Source organism: Mustela erminea, chromosome 5 (genome assembly GCF_009829155.1).
Source record: "Mustela erminea isolate mMusErm1 chromosome 5, mMusErm1.Pri, whole genome shotgun sequence".
Classification (NCBI taxonomy): domain Eukaryota; kingdom Metazoa; phylum Chordata; class Mammalia; order Carnivora; family Mustelidae; genus Mustela; species Mustela erminea.
The window spans coordinates 50422048-50439593 of record NC_045618.1 but is presented as its reverse complement, the minus strand read 5'-3'; the positions used below and the strand labels follow the sequence as shown (position 1 = coordinate 50439593).

Below are 17546 nucleotides of genomic sequence, written 5' to 3'. Positions count from 1 at the left end.
AATTATATCAAATTTGGGGGGCACGTGGGTGGCTCAGTGGGTTGGGCCTCTGCCTTCGGCTCAGGTCATGATCTCAGGGTCATGGGATCGAGCCCCGCTTCGGGCTCTCTGCTTGGCAGGGAGCCTGCTCCCCACCCACCACCTGCCTCTGCCTCCTTGTGACCGCTCTCTCTCTGTCAAATAAATTAAAAAAAAATATATATATATATCAAATTTTTCATGACTCTGTGTGGTTCTTCCTTCAGGATACTCTCCTCCTAATAATGATAATAACAGTAATAATAAAAATAGCAGCTAATGCCTATATATACATATATGTGTGTGTGTGTGTGTGTGTGTGTATTTCCCTTAGTCTATGCCAAGCACCATTCTATGTGTTTTGCTCATTTAACATTATTTAACATTTCATGACAAGCTTATGAGCCAGGGTGGGACTAGGGGTGAGGCTAGAGAGCTATCTGAGGCACGGACTTAGGGTCACACAGGTGCACTTTTGTGCCCTGGGTGATTGTTTTGCTCCATGCTAGTCCTGGCCCTGCTTATGAAGAAGTTATTATCTACATTTATTTTTTTTTCTACTGAATAAACTGAGGCAATGAGAGATTAAGTAATTTGCCTAAAGTCATGCAGGTGACCAGTGGTAGAACTGAGATTTGAATCCTAGCAGTCCTAGAATGCTCCCAATCTGCTCTTAACTAGTCCCCTACACTTGCCTTTTAAAACGGTAGGTTGGGGTGCCCAGCTTGCTCAGTCTGTGGAACATGTGACTCTTGATTTTGGGATTGTAAATTTGAGTCCCATGTTGGTTGTAGAGATTATTTAAGAATAAAATCTTTAGGGGCACTGGGTGGCTGAGTCGGTTAAGCATCTGCCTTCAGCTCAGAATGTGATCCCCGGGTCCTGGGATCAAGCCCCGAGTTGGGGTGTGTGTGTGGGGGGGTCCCTGCTCAGTGGGGAGCCTGCTTCTCCCTCTCTCTCTCTCTATGCTCTCCCTGTCTCACTCTCAAATAAATAAGCTTTTCAGAAAAAAATAAATAAAAAGTACATTTGTTTAAAAAAATTCAAACTTCTAAAATCTATTTTTTTAGAAAGTACTAATATCTGAAGATATATGGATTTGGATATTTATTTCAGCTTTGTTCTTAGTAGCAAAAACTCAAAAAATCTAAATATCCACCAAAAAATAAATGATTAAATAAATTATGGAAACCCATTCTGAAGAATGTTGTGCAGCTATTCAGAAAAAATGAGTTGGATCCATATGCATTGACCTGAAGGAGTGTAGATTATATATTGTAATGTGTAGAAGGGGAAAGAAATTGTAATGTGTATAGTGTGATTCCAAACTTGAAAAGGAGAAAAATCTATACTTGCTTATTGCTATTTCTATACATTTCTGTAAACATAAAGGCTACAAGCCTTTACCATAGTTACCTCAGGGGATGAGATTAGAGGGGATTTAATTTACTGTAAAAAAAGCTCTTTTGTATTTTTAAACATGTTGGAAAAAGTATGTACTACTTTTTTTTTTTTTTTAAGATTTAAAAAAAAATTATTTAACAGAGAGAGATCACAAGTAGGCAGAGAGAGAGGGGGAAGCAGGATCCCTGCTGAACAGAGAGCCCCATGTGGGGCTTGATCCCAGGACCCTGAGATCATGACCTGAGCTGAAGGCAGAGGCTTAACCCACTGAGCCACCCAGGCATCCCTAAAGATTTTAATTTTAAGTAAGCTCTATGCCTAATGTGGGGATTGAACCCTTAACCCCGAGATCATAAGTCACATGCTCTACAGACTGAGATAGTCAGGCACCAAGCATGTTCTATTTTTATAATTTAATATGCACAAATGTGAGAGAGATTTAGAAAAGAAAAAGAAAAGTGAAATTAGAGGGTGAATATGTTCATGAGTGTGCAAAAAAGGACGCTTGGCAGGGATAAAGAAGAGTAAATAAGTTATACAGAGAAAGAATAATCTGGTTGCCTGGGTGGCTTAGTTGGCTAAGTGTCTGCCTGCCTTCGGCTTGGGTCATGGTCCCAGGGTCCTGGAATTGAGCCCTGCATCTGCCGGCTTTCCCTCCTGCTTGTGCTTTCTCTCGCTCTGATAAATAAGTAATAAATTTTTCTTTTAAATTAAAAAAAATTTTTTTTTTTAACAGACAGAGATCACAAGTAGGCAGAGAAGCAGGCAGAGAGAGAGAAAGAGGAGGAAGCAGGCTCCCCGCAGAGCAGAGAGCCCGATGTGGGACTCGGTCCCAGGACCCTGGGATCATGACCTGAGCTGAAGGCAGAGGCTTTAACCTACTGAGCCACCCAGGCGCCCCTCTTGTACTCTTTTTCTCTCAAATAAATAAATAAATAAATAAAATCTTTATTTAAAAAAAATTCTTTTTAAAGATTTTATTTATTTATTTGAGAGGGAGACAGTGAGAGAGGGCATGAGAGGGGAGACGGTCAGAGGGAGAAGCAGACGCCCTGTGGAGCTGAGAGCCCCATTTGGGACTCGATCCCAGGACTCCAGGATCGTGACCCGAGCCGAAGGCAGTTGCTCAATCAAGTGAGCCACCCAGGTGCCCTATTTTTTTTAAAAAGTTAAAGATTTATTTATTTATTTGAGAGAGAGAGTGTAAAGCGAGCAAGTGAGAGAGAGAGAGAGAGAGAGCACAAGCCAGGGAGAGGGGCAGAGGAAGAGGGAGAAGCAGGCTCCCTCTGAGCAAGAAGCCAGATGCAGGGCTCCATTCCAGGACATTGGATCATGACCTGAGCCAAAGGTAGATGCTTAATGGATCAAGTCACCTAGGCACTCCAAGAAATAGTTTTATTTTTAAAAAGATTTTAAAAATTTATTTGTCAGAGAAAGAGAGATTGAAAGAGTGAGTACAAGCCGAGGGAACTACAGGCAGAGGGAGAAGCAGACTCCTCACCAAGCAGCAAGTCTAATGTGGGACTTGATGCTCAGGTCATGACCTGAGCCAAAGGCAGATACTCAACTGACTGAGCCACCCAGGTGCCCCTATTTATTTTTTAGTAATCTCTATACCCAACATGGGGCTTGAACTTACAACCCTAAGACCAGGCATCACAGGTTCTACAGACTGAGCCAGCCAGGCACTCCTGGCATCAGAGTTTTAGTTTAGCAACACTGGATGCCAGATGGCAACTAAAACCAGGTCTTCAAAGACAGACATCAGTGAGTTTCAGCTTAGAATTCCGTACTCATCCAAATATTTAATTAAGTGTAAGGGTAGAATAAGGACACCTCTTCCCCCCCCCCCCCGAAGTAAGCTCTATACCCAATGTGGGCCTTGAACTCACCATCCTAAGATCAAGAGTTCCTGGATCTACCAATAGAGCCAGCCAGGTGCTCCATGGACAGTTTTACACAGAGGCCCCTTTTAAGCAATCAGGCTTGCATGCTGGAATATAGTAAAGGCCACTGAGACCCCGCCCCCCCTTGGCTGAATACAAAGAGACCCAACAGGCACCCACCTCAAAATCTCCAGAGGCCCTCACTGACCAATGGGCTACTTACAACCAGGCACAGTTACCAAACAAGGGAAAACTCCATACACCAAATCCTCCCCACCTTCCCCTCTTTAAAACAGCCCCACCCACTGCCCCCCCCTCCTCGAAGCTCCCTTGCAATGTAGGCAATAAACCACCTTCTTTGTTCTGCCTCAGGTGAATTCTTTCATCTCCCAGGCCATTGGCTTCCACCTGATCATGGCCCCACATTTGGGGGCCCCCATCCTATCATGAGAGATACCACTTTAAGACACCACATTTTTGATATTAGGATTCAGAAATTTTACAATCTATATACTGTTTCTTAGGAAGTTATTGTAAGATCCATTCTGTAAAAATGAAACATGAAAAGCAAAAGAGATTAAGACATAGAATTCAGGTAACTGGGGATCCAATCCATAAGAAAGACCCAGTGTTGGGTCCCCAATGTTGGGTCCCCCAATAATGGGTCCATGGTCAAAGGAGCGAGACTGATACAAAGCGAAGGTCAAGCAAAGTTTTATTTTGCGCCAAGCATCAAGAATCAAACCGACCCTCAAACAGACCGTTCAGGGCCACCCCTTACAGAGAGGGTGACCCCTCCCAGCCTCACAGACTAACTTTTATAGAGCAAAGGCCATGTGGTTGGGCCTGGCCACACACAGGTGGCCAATGAGATTGTAACACACAGAGAAAGCTGCACAGTCTTGCTAGGTCCCACACGGGTGGCCAATTGAATTACAATTTACCCCATAGTAGCTATTTGAACTAGCTTATCACCTTAGTCAGAATTGGCGCCCAAAAGGCGCCCAAAAGGTGGGGCCCATACTCCTTGGTAGCTAGGGAGACAGTATGCATGCTCTACTGATTGGATGTCTCCACCTGGCCTGACCCACCCTTGTATTTGGGCTCTGTTACCTGGGACTGGTTCTGTGGACTTGCTTTTATTTTATTTTATTTATTTTTTTTTAAAGATTTTATTTATTTATTTGTCAGAGAGAGAGCAAGCGAGAGCGAGCACAGGCAGACAGAGTCAGAGGGAGAAGCAGGCTCCCTGCGGAGCAAGGAGCCCGATGTAGGACTCGATCCCATGATGCTGGGATGATGACCTGAGCTGAAGGCAGCTGCCTAACCAACTGAGCCACCCAGGCTGCGGACTTGCTTTTAACTAAGTTCCCCTGGTGGGGGAGCAGGGTCAGTTTAAGTTTTACTGCATAAACAACAAAATGGCTGTTCAACCAAGGTCGGGCTGCTCTGGCTAAATAGGCCCTTACACCAGGGGGAGAGCTGTGACAGACCATGAGAGCAACCAGCTGAGATGCAGGGTGGGGACTCAAAGGGAGTTCTCTAGGGGAAAAAGAGAATTCCTTAGGATATGCAATGATTAAGAGTTTGTCAAAACTTGAGGATAAAGGAATGGAGAGCAAGAAAATAAGAAAGATAACCAATTAAAATGTGTAGCCATACATTCTTAGCTGGCTATATAAACAGTATTTACACAGTCATAATGTAATACTCTTTAGGTAAGTGCTTTTTAATGATTTTCTATATTTGGAATCACCATAGAGTAACAGAGGTCTACTGAAGGTTATGGAATAGAATATAAATATTATCAATTTGACAAGTTAATGAGTACAGATGACAGAATTTGGGAGGCATAAGGTAAAGAGGAAGTGGAGGGAAGGGCAAGACTTCTGTTTCCTTTTATAAAGTGAAGGGGCAAAAGATCTAACTATATTCATTGACTAATTCAACAAGTACTTACTGAATGCCTGCTATGTTCCATACACTTTTTATTTTTTTAAAGCTTAACGCCCAACGTGGGGCTTGAACTCAAGACTGAGATCAAGAGTGGCTCTACTGATGGAGCCAGCCAGGGGCCCCTCTAGGCACTCTTCTAAGTGCCGGTGATGCAGTGGTGAACAAAACAGACACGTATCTTTGCCTACTTACAAAGGCAACGATGGAAGAGTTACACTGATAACTCTAGTCTTATGTGGACAATGGGTGGTAGATTGGTAAACAGGGCATCCCCAAATTGCAGAATGGAGTACATCCCATGTAGGGCAGTCATGGAGTTGCCACTGGGATCTCCCTTCTAGAAAGAAATAAGCAAGGCTCTTGAATTCAGCTCGGGTCATGATCTCAGGGTCATAAGATTGAGACCCCTGTTGGGTTCTGTGCTCAGTGAGGAGTCTGCTTGGGATTCTCTCCCTCTGCCCCTACACCTTTCTCTCTCATTCTTCCTCTCTCTAAAAATAAATAATATATTTTAAAAGATTTTATTTATTTATTTGAGAGAGGGATCACAAGTAGGCAGAGAGGCAGGCAGAGAGAGAGGGAGAAGCAGGCTTCCCACTGGGCAGAGAGTCTGATGCAGGACTTGATCCCACCACCCTGAGATCATGACCTGAGCTGAAGGCAGAGATTTAACCCAGTGAACCACCCTGGCACACCCTAAAAATAATTTAAAAATATGCTAATATATACCTCCCAGTGAGAAAATAAACCTTCCCTCTTCAGAAAAGGAAAGAGGACATTGAGGTTTCTATATGGCCAGGTATTTTAATTCAGATTCTGCAGGAAGTAGACTCTAAGATAGAATCAGAACAGCAGGCCCATGGGGCACCTGGGTGTCTCAGAGGGTTAAGCCTCTGCCTTCAGCTCAGGTCATGGTCTCGGGTCTTGAGATAGAGCCCTGCATCCGGCTCTCCGCTCAGCGGAAAGGCTGCTTCCCTCTCTCTCTGCCTGCCCCTCGACCTACTTGTGATCTCTTTCTCTGTGTGTGTGTCAAATAAATAAATAAAATCTTAAAAAAAAAAATAAAAGAACAGCAGGGTCAGAGAAAAGGAAAGAAGATGGGGTAGGAAGAGCTTCAGCCCACAGGCAGTTATGAGAAGGTCTTAGGCAGCCCAGTAGGAGCTCTGGGGCTGATGCTACCCCAGGTGAAATTGGGCAGAAATGGCCTGAGCCTAGTGCCTGACCCATTACCTTCAGTCATTGGCTGGGGACAGCCTGGTTTCAATGCTGCAATGTCCCAAGACTGGTGATGGCACCTCTTCCAGCTGATTTCTTAAAATCATCCATTTTATCCTACATGAACATTGAGAAAGTTGAGAAGCTTTTAAGCATCTGCCTAAGATGACTTCCAAGATTAGATTTTTGCCCTGTGGTGTATTTACTTACTTCCAGTTATTCAATCAAACACAGTCAAAATTTCTTCGGGTGCTGGTATAAAGGGATTTTGCAAATGTAATTAAGGTCCCAAATGAAATGATCTTAAAATAGGAAGATTATCCTCTGTGGGCCTAGATTAATTGGGTGAGCCCTTAAAAAGGACTGGGTTTGGGGCGCCTGGGTGGCTCAGAGGGTTAAGTCTCTGCCTTCGGCTCAGGTCATGATCTCAGGGTCCTGGGATTGAGCCCCGCATCGGGCTCTCTGCTCAGCAGGGAGCCTGCTTCCTCCTCTCTCTCTGCCTGCCTCTCTGCCTGCTTGTGATCTCTCTCTGTCAAATAAATAAATAAAATCTTTAAAAAAAAAAAAAAGGACTGGGTTCTTCATAGAAAGAGAGATTTGGGGGCACATGGGTGGCTCAGTAGGTTAAGCCTTTGCCTTTGACTCAGGTCATGATCTCAGGGTCCTGGGATCAAGTCCCGCATCGGGCTCTCTGCTCAGCTGGGAGCCTGCTTTCCCCTTTTTCTCTCTGCCTGCCTCTCTGCATACTTGTGATCTCTGTCAAATAAATAAAATCTTAAAAAAAGGAAAGAATGAAAGAGAGATCTGAAGCACGAGAAGGGTTCCGGGTGAGGGAGAGTCTGCTTTTGGCGTTAACCATGGAAGGGGCCCCTTGACAAGGAATTTGGTTCCTCTTGAAGCTGAGAGTGCCCACAAGGGAACAGAGACCTAAGTCCTGTCATGGCAAGCAACTGAATTCTGCCACAACCCTGTGAGCCTGGAAGTGAACCCTGACCTCCAGATGAGAAGGCAGTACAAGGACACCTGGGTTTCAGCCTGGTGAGATCCTGAGCAGAGAACAAAGTCAGGCGGTACTTGCACTGCGGACCTCCAAAACTGTGAGCTAATAAATGGGCTTCCTTTGAAGTTGCTGCGTTTGTGATCCCTTGCTCTGCAGCGATCAAAAACTAACTAACATGTTGCCTATCATAGTAGATTAAGTGCAAACTTATGTAGTTTTCAAGGTTTTCCATGACCTGACCCTTGCCTGCTCCAGTGCTGAGACCGTGTACTCTCTTCCCAAGCACTACTCTTCAAAGACATCCCCTTTCCTTTCAAACATGCCAAACTCTTTTCCACCCCTGAGCCTTGAATTGTATTAGCCTTTCCCTCTACTTGGAGAACTTTTTCCTGAGATTTTCAAAGCTATGGCTTTCAACGAATCTTTTATTAGGGACATTTCCAAGCATACATGAGTAATGGGAGTAGCAGAATGAAACCCTATGTTCAGCCAGCTTCGATGAACATATGGCCTATCTTTTTCATCTATAGTCCTTCTCACTCTTCTCCCACGCTGGGCATTATTATCTTTTTATTTTTCACATACACCATTTCCCAGCTTTACCATTTTTAAGCGTACAGTTCAGTAGTGTTAGGTATATTCACACTATTGGGCAAGCATCTCCAAAACTCCTTTCAACCTGCAGTGCTGAAACTTTATACCTATTAAATAACTCCCCATTTCTCCCTTCTCCCCAGCCTCTGGCAACCACCATTCTCCTTTCTGCCTCTATGACTTTGACAGTTCTGGGTATTCATATAAGTGGACTCATACAGTGTTTGTCTTTTGGGGACTGGCTTATTTCACCTAGCAGAATATCTTAAAGATTCATCCATATTGTAACATAGGTCAGAATTCTCCTATTTATTTATTTATTTTAAGATTTTATTTATTTATTTGAGAGAGAGAGAGAGAGCACAGGCAGGCAGAGGGGCAGTGGGAGAGGGAGAAATAGACTCACTGTTGAGCAGGGAGCCTGATGCAGGGCTTGATCCCAGGACTCTGGGATCATGATCAGAGCTGAAGGCAGACGTTTAGCCCACTGAGCCACCCAGGCATCCCATAATTCCCTTCTTTATAAAGGCAGTGTAATATTCCACTGTATGTTTATATCACATTTTGCTTATCCATTCATCCATCAGTGGATATTTAGAAAGAAAAATGGACCCTTGTGTTGCTTCCATCTTTTGGCTATTGAAAACACTGCTGAAAATAGCTCTTTGAGATCCTGCTTTCAATTCTTTTGGATGTGTACCCAGAAATGGCATTGCTGAATCAGTTGGTAATTCTACTTTTAATTTTTTTTTAGGAACCGCCATACTGTTCTCCATAGCACTTGCACCATTGTTCATTTTTTTAAAAAATATTTTATTTATTTATTTGACAGGGAGATAGAGGAAAGCACAAGTAGGCAGAGTGGCAGGTAGAGGGAGAGGGAGAGAGAGAAGCAGGCTCTCCACCCAGCACGGAGCCCAATGCAGGCCTCAGTCCCAGGGCCCAGCACGTAGTCTGGGCCATCCCAGTGGCAGGTAGAGGGAGAGGGAGAGAGAGAAGCAGGCTCTCCACCAGCTCAGAGCCCAATGCAAGCCTCAGTCCCAGGGCCCTGGGATTATGACCTGAGCCGAAAGCAGTTGCTTAACTGACTGAGCCCAGGCATCCTTGGTTTTTAATTGATTTTTAAAAAAATACCCATGGGTGGCTCAGTTGGTTGGATGACTGCCTTTGGCTCAGGTCATGATCCCGGAGTCCCGGGATCGAGTCCCGCATCAGGCTCCCAGCTCCACGGGGAGTCTGCTTCTCCCTCTGACTTTCTCCTTGCTCATGCTTTCTCTCACTGTCTCGCTCTCAAATAAATAAATAAATAAATAAATAAAATCTTTAAAAAAGAAAAAAAATATTTTGTTTATTTATTTGTCAGAGAGAGAGAGAGAGAGAGTGCACAAGCAAGGGGGAGCAGCAGGCAGAGGGAGAAGCAGGCTCTCCGCTGAGCAAGAAGCCCGATGTGGGGCTTGATCCCGGGACCCTGAGATCGTGACCTGAGCCAAAGGCAGAGGCTTACCCACTGAGCCACCCAGATGCCCCCTACAGTGATATTTTAAAAAAGATTTTATTTATTTGAGAGAGAGAGAGAGAGAGTTTGCAGAAATGGTGAGGAGGGGCAGAGGGAAAGGGAGAAGCAGGCTCCCTCCCAAGGAGCCGGACTTGGGACTTGATCCTAGACCCTGGAATCATGACCTGAGCCAAAGGCAGACACTCAACCTACTGCCCCCAGGCTGTAGAGTCTTGAAACTGACACTAGCCTTTCTTGCAAGCTCCTGTCCTGGGTAACAGCCTTAGAGACATAGGCAAGTGTAAATTCCTGATATGCCTTCCCCAACAGCCCTTGTGATCAACAGTCTCCCCTGCCTCTTAGAACCTTACCCTCCTGTAAGCTTTAGATAAATAAGACTCTACTGCAGTTTACTAAAATCCTGCTCTTTTGGTTTGGATTGCTCAATCTGGCTATCAGAGGAAGATAATCCCAAAGCACTCCACCTACAGACCTGAATAGAGACAAGTGCCCCAGGTCCTGCCTTTCTCTGCACTCTGCCTTGATCTCCTCATGAGGTCCTTGAGGCATGCAGAGTAATTCCTCCAGGTCCTCTGAGAAATAAACTGCTCTATTTCAATTCCTCTTGTAGTCTGTTATACTACAACCTACCCTCCAGCACCCTGTGCTCCACTTAGAGCCCAATCTACTTTTTATTTTATTTTTTTAATTTTTATTTTTTAAAGGTTTTATTTATTTGACAGAGATCACAAGTAGGCAGAGAGGCAGGCAGAGAGAGAGAGGAGGAAGCAGGATCCCTGCTGAGCAGAGAGCACAATGCGGGGCTCAATTCCAGGACCCTGAGATCATGACCTGAGCCGAAGGCAGAGGCTTTAACCCACTGAGCCACCCAGGCGCCCCTCAATCTACTTTTTAAACAAATATTTGTCTCAGAATCGTTCCATTTTGATGTGTATTTTTATTATATCCTTACAGATCATTTAAAAATTTTTTTATATATTTATTTGGGAAAGAGAAACAGTGAGAGCAAGCACAAGCAGGGAAGAGAGGGAGAAGCAGGCTCCCCGCCAAGCCGGGAACCTGACATCCCAGGATCCTGGGATCATGACCTGAGCTGAAGGCAGATGCTCAACCGACTGAGCCACCCAGGCATCCCACTTACAGATCATTTTAATATTGTTTGGTTATTGATAAGACAACAGGTATGATAGCACTGTGTTAAGCACACCTGGGAAAATAGAAACAAGATGTACAATAGCCCTTGGAAATATTTTTGGTTTATGAACTATAGATTTATGTTTATTTTTGTAATTCATGGTTTAACCATTTTATTTATTAAATATTTTGAAAGATTAAGATATTTCATAAGTAATGTTCCAGTTTAAGGGAGTTGGTATCCAGTACATTGTTTCCTGAACAAAATATTGAGGAATTTTGTCAGTCAGCTTCATCCAAGGGTGAATGGCTAGTTTTTTAAATCTCTAATTAGGTGACCTTGAGTCCTTTGGAAATGAACATTTATAGGACTCTCTGCTGTGCCCAAGAGACTTTGCTTTCTAGACATGATTTCATCACATAGGTAAAGCAACCATCCAACATGAAAAGCTGGAGAATGAGGCAGAATCTTAACAGAATAAGATTGGAGGTGCTAAGGGGTTGAAACAAGAGATAATGCACAAAATTTGCCCACATTGATTAGGCCCCAGCTGACTTAATGAAAGCTTGTAAAACTCACAAATTTAAATTGATATGAAATACTAATTAGGACACATTCTGGTGCCCTGATTTATTGCCTTATGTTTTCTCTTTTTTAAAAGATTTATTTATTTTATTTTTAAATTTTATTTATTATTTTTAAAAGATTTTATTTATTTATTTGACAGACAGAGATCACGAATAGGCAGGGAGGCAGGCAGAGAGAGAGAGGGGGAAGCAGGTTCCCTACTGAGCAGAGAGCCTGATGCATGTGCATGTGCATGAGTAGGGGGAGGAACAGAGGGAGAGAACCTTCAAGTAGACTCAACTCTGAGCACAGAGCCAGGTGGGTCTCCATCTCAGGACACATGAGATAATGAGAAACCAACAGGGAGATACCCACAGTTTGAGCCTCCCAGGCCTGCCACCTTATTTTCTTCTACTGGGAAATTTTATATTAACTTTACTTTTAGGCTTGGGGGAATTTATTACTGAGACTTTTGAAAAGACTTTATTGCCTTTTTTGGGGGAAGGATTGTTTAATTTGGTTTAGTTTGTGAAAGCACCAGTTTAAGAGAAGTGTTATTTTTTCAGCAGGCAAGGTAGAGTAGGCACTTGAGTTCCTCCCCACATCCAATAAAGGCTTCAGGAAGTCCCCAGAACAAGGCCCGTTAACATGTACACAGCAGGGCAGCTGTAATTTCTCATCAAACACTAGCTCCTGATGTATATATCCAACTGGAACAGAACAGAACAGAAAAATGTTCTCCCATCAAAAGCTCTACAGTCCATTTATGCTTGTCCAATGTAAACCTGGAAGCTGTAAAGCCATTAGATGCTTTTGTCCTAGTAATCCTCTGGATATCTAAGTGTGACACCTATTGCTATCTTCTGGGTGACTGTGGTCTCCCTTTCTGTTGTTGAAGCAGCTGAGAGTTGTTTATCTGAAGGAGACACCAAGGAATTGCTAGAAAGCAGTATTTCACTTAAAACTGTGTTTGATCTTATTTTATGGCTATTATGTGGCTACATAAAAGAAAAAAACAAGAAACAAAAATAAAAACCTCGCTGAAATCTAAGCATTAGAATAAACTGTAGACACTTTCAAACGTTACTCTTCCTCCCAGGGGCTCCTATCATTCTCTTCAGGGCCAGCTTTACGTCTTGGTTCCGCAGTGTGTAGATGAGGGGGTTGAGGAAAGGGGTGATAGCTGTGGGAAATAAGGCAGCTGCCCCATCCAGGGGGCTGTTGGTTTCAGGCCGCAGGTAGATGAAGGCACAGGGCACATAGTAGATGGTGACCACGGTTACGTGGGCTCCACAGGTCGAAAAGGCCCGGCGCCGCCCATCAGTTGTACGGATTCTCAGGATGGCCTGAGTGATCTGTACATAGGAGAGGAGGATCAGGAAGAAGCAAGTGGCAACCACCACCCCAATGTCCACAAAGGTCACCTGCTCGTTGATGGTTGTGTCAGCACAGGCTAGCCTCAAAACCGCAGGGATGTCACAGAAGAAGTAATCTACCTGGTTGGGCCCACAGTAGGGCAGACGGAAGGTTAGGATGGCTTGGATAGCCCCATGGATGGAGCCAGCCACCCAAGCTCCAGCCACGAGGATGGTGCATAACCTCCCATTCATGAGCACGGGGTAGCGCAGGGGCTGGCATATTGCCAGGTACCTGTCGTAGGCCATCAGGGTGTAGAGGAAGCACTGGGTGCTGCCCAGGAAGTGATAGAAATACAGCTGAGCCACACAGCAACCAAATGGGATGGGTTTAATGCCTAAAGTGAAGTTCATCATGAGGCGAGGGACAATGATGGTAGAGATGCCCATGTCAATGATGGAGAGAACACCCAGAAAGATGTACATGGGACGGGCATGGAGCTGCGGGTCCACTGAGACAACGACTAGAATAAGCAGGTTTCCCAGCTGAGTCAGGATGTAGGTTAGCAAAAAGAACACGAACAGGAATGTCCTTAGCCTGAGAGGGTAGGGAATTCCTGTGAGAATGAACTCAGTCAACAAGGTGCTGTTGACTCTCTCCATCCTCTGTAGAGACCTTACCTAGACAATGGACAAAACAAGAGTCAGCATGGAAGTGAGAGGGAAGTGAGGAAGGACTGGGGAAAGAGATCGTAAAACCAGGGACAATGGCAGAGTTTTTTTTATTTTTTTCTTTTTTTTAAAAAAGAGTTTATTTATTTATTTGACTGAGAAATCACAAGTAGGCAGAGAGGCAGGCAGAGAGAGAGGGGGAAGCAGGCTCCCTGCCTAGTAGAGAGCCCAATGCGGGGCTTGATCCCAGGACCCTGAAATCATGACCTGAGCTGAAGGCAGAGGCTCAACCCACTGAGCCACTCAGGTGCCCCTAGAGTTTTTTCTTATGTGGAGAGAAGACAAGTAAGAAGAAGTATGCTCTATGGCAGGAATTGGCCTGTTTAGTAAATAAAGTTTTACTGGAACACAGCCATGCTCATTTACTTATGTATTGTCTGTAGCTGCTTTGATGCTATGATGGCAGAGTTGAGTGTTTGGGTTTGGCCTGCAAAGCCTAAAATATTTACTCTCTGGGGCTTTACAGAAAAAAGTTTGCTCCTCAGAGTTTGCACCCAGAACACTTTTGCTAAAGACTAAGGGTTTACTGGAAAGGTGTTGTGTGGAAATGTTAGATGCTCCACCAGTTCAGAAACCTCCAGAAACCACTGGCTTGTTCTTATTTCTGCGAGGACATAAACTTACACAGAGTGGGGAGTATGCAAAAAGGAAACGACAAAATTCTTGGTCTTCTTTTGTAGTGGAGGGAATGGAATAGAATTTTGCTTAAATGGCTAGCTGTGTGTGACAGGTCTTGATGCTACGCAAGTCTACTGTCTAAGTTCTTTGCAATTAAAGGAAGGGGGTGGCGGTGGCTCAGTCAATTGAGCATCTGACTCTTTGTTTCGGCTCAGGTCATGATCTCACAGTCATGAGAGCAAGCCCCATACCAGGCTCCGCCTTCTGTGTGGAGCCTGCTTGAGGTTCTCTCTCTCCCTCCTTCTCCCTCTGTCCTTCCCCTTGCTCATGTGTGCTCTCCCTCTCCCTAAAATAAATGTACTTTTAAAAATAAATAAATAAGGGAAAAGAATGCCCATGAGGCTGTAAGCATATAGGTAAATTTGTTGTTGATACTTGGTGCTATGTATTCCAGTATCTTTGTATATAATAATGTAGCCTTGGGACATGGTAAAGGAAGAGAGGAAAAAAGGAAGCAAAGAGGGATGGCTGTAGTGAGACATCAGAGATGATAGAAAAAGCAAGGATGACGGGAAGGAGCATAAATGGCTAGAGTAGGGCTCTTAGTGTGGAGGAGTTATTTTAAGTTTTTGGTCCAACCTCTTTTTTTTTTTTTTTTTAAGATTTTATTTATTTATTTGACACAGAGAGATCACAAGTAGGCAGGGGGCAGGCAGAGAGAGAGAGAGGAGGCAGGCTCCCTGCTGAGCAGAGAGCCCATGCGGGGCTCGATCCCAGCACCCTGAGATCGTGACCTGAGCCGAAGGCAGAGGCTTAACCCACTGAGCCAGCCAGGCGCCCCTTGGTCCAACCTCTTGATTGGCATTTCACCACCTGCAGACAAAGTTTGGTTAATGAGCTTTTTAACTCCCCTTAGTTTTATGATCCTCCAATATCTAAGCTCATGGCTTGAGGTACAATGTCAAAGACACTGAGATGGATAGATTGATTTTGCTCTGGAGTGATTCCTGTCCACTCAGAAGGAAGAGAGTGAGATTAACAGAGAAGTCAAGAGCTTCCTTCCAGCTTCACTCCTGTGCTCTGGCTCAAATGAATGTGAAGAGTAGGGAAGTGGCAGCCTTGAGTAAGATATCATGGACAGATGGTCCTGCTGCTGGCTGGAAACCCTAAATGTGAATATTGTAATGGAACTCTGTCATCAGCTTGCCTCTTGGTTCTAAGAATGTTTCACAGCCCCAGTGGGTTTTCATTTCCTTATTGAGGTTGTGAGGATGGGGAGTGAAACTCTGGACCCAATTCTGGAAAATTTACCAATAATGGGTAGTTCTACTCAATCCTTGAACACCTAACTTTAAAACTGCTGTATCCATGCCCTGTCAAAGCTTAGCTCTTAGATTTTATTTATTTATTTGACAGAGAGAGATCACAAGTAGATGGAGAGGCTGGGAGAGAGAGAGGAAAGCAGGCTCCCTGCTGAGCAGAGAGCCCGATGCAGGACTCGATCCCAGAACCCTGAGATTATGACCCGAGCCGAAAGCAGCGGCTTAACCCACTGAGCCACCCAGGCAACCTAGCTCTTATTATTTAGCTATTTCTTATAGCACTTTAAGAAGGCAGCAGTAAATCCTTTCACCTGTGTTGTGCTTTTGTTTTTTCCCCCAAGTGAATGGAATAACAGTTTTGATTAAAAAAAAAATATTTTAGTTGCAGGAAATCAGTGATGATTGACCTTCAGAAAGTTGACCACAGAGCTCTTCTGGATGCCAGAGCTACAGATACAGACGTCTTCACCTCCCAGCTTCAGAAACTTGCAGGTTTAAGCTGCCATACAAGTTCCTTGAGACATTCGTGACTCCTCAATAGCCTGAATGAGCTTAGGTGGTTTCTCCAGTGGTTCTCATGGGATGCTATAGTTTTCTGGGTTCACAGAGGTCTGATGTTAAACTCTGCGGATTTAGAAGCCTGATTTGATCAGGTCTTCCTAGAGTAATCAGGCTCTGGGAAACCAATTCACATTATTCAATACCTGAGAGAATGACATGTAAACCAAACAACCAATTTGTTAATTTACAGTGGGAAATCTCATTCCCATGACTGAAATAGTGTGTTTACTACCCAGGGCAATTACTTACTAATATTAAGGTCTCTGGAAATCAAATTAGGAATCAGATGCGTATTTTTAAATTTTGCATCAGAGCAAAGGAAATGTGATGGGACACACTTGATTTAGGCTGTGATATGTATCAATGAGTTATGCCTGATAAGTTACACAGCACATTCACCTAGGGGGATTCTTTTTTATTTTTTAGAACTTTTTTTTTTTTAAGATTTTATTTATTTATCTGACAGACAGAGATCACAAGCAGGCAGAGAGGCAGGCAGAGAGAGAGGGGAAAGCAGGCTCCCCACTGAACAGAGAGCCCAATGTTGGGCTCGATCCCAGGACCCTGGAATCATGACCTGAGCTGAAGGCAGAGGCTTTAACCCACTGAACCACCCAGGTGCCCCCATCTAGGGGGAGTCTTTAATCTTTTCTTCAGATACAATATTTTTTTTCTTCTGGGAAGTAGTGGGGTTATATTGACAAAGTTTTACTCTTTTTCTTCCTGAGTTTAATTTCCCTAATCATTTTTCCTTACTTGTTTTCCCTACTGTTTCCCTGTTTGTAATAGGGAATGTTCTCTGAATCAGTCTCTAGGAACTGTTATTTCTTTGGGGGAAATTTGCTGTAGATAGGGAATTCCAGTCCACATGGAGTGTGCCGATTCTTGTTGCACTCAATTAGAGAGAATAGTATTTCCTAATCTTGCCCTTAGATTTTAGATCCATCTTTTTTGTTCCTCCATTTTTTTTTTTAAAGTAAGCTCTACATCCAGTGTGGGGCTTAAACTCCTGACCCCGAGATCAAGAATTGTATGCCCTACTGACTGAGCAAGCCAGGTGTCTTGATCCATCTTACTGGGAACAATGAGGGATGGGATGTAGTTTTATTTGTACTACTGTCCTTATTAGGTGTGATCTCATTCCAGTTGCAGTTAAGTTTTCCTCCATTCTTAAAATAAGTTTTTCCACATTTAATAAGTTTTTCCTCATTTAGCTATAAAGGTTAATAGGATGACTTCCTTTTTGCCTCTGATGTGTTATGACCATCTTCCTTGTGGTACTGCCATTATCCTAGATCTCCAAGTGTGAAGCTTGGTATTCACTGGATGAACTTCTAGTTACTCGGAGTCATTAATAACCCAGATGTAGCTCTGACATGCATTAAATCCTCTTAATAAAAAAGGTGCAGAGAAAAAGAAGAATGTGGCATGAAGAGAAAGAAACAGGACGCTGATGAAAACGTCATGGACTAGGGTGATAGGAACTCACAGAACGATGACATGTTACTTTTGTGTATATTCTCATAATCCTTAGAGGAGTTAAATGACAGAGGAGTCCCACAGCAGTATAGTGCTAAAGTAAGGACTCCAGGTCCTTTGGTTTTATGGTTTCCAGTTCAGTAGTATTTACATTTTACTTAACAAATAAGCCAAGGGGCGCCTGGGTG

The 17546-nt window shown here is 43.8% G+C and overlaps 1 protein-coding gene across 1 annotated transcript; it reads right to left on the bottom strand.

The window, feature by feature from the left end:
* Positions 1-12367: 12367 nt before the first annotated feature.
* LOC116590081 (olfactory receptor 10G3) lies at positions 12368-13309 on the bottom strand. Its single transcript, XM_032341746.1, has one exon. The coding sequence runs from the start codon at positions 13307-13309 to the stop codon at positions 12368-12370; it is 942 nt and encodes a 313-aa protein (XP_032197637.1).
* Positions 13310-17546: the final 4237 nt, after the last annotated feature.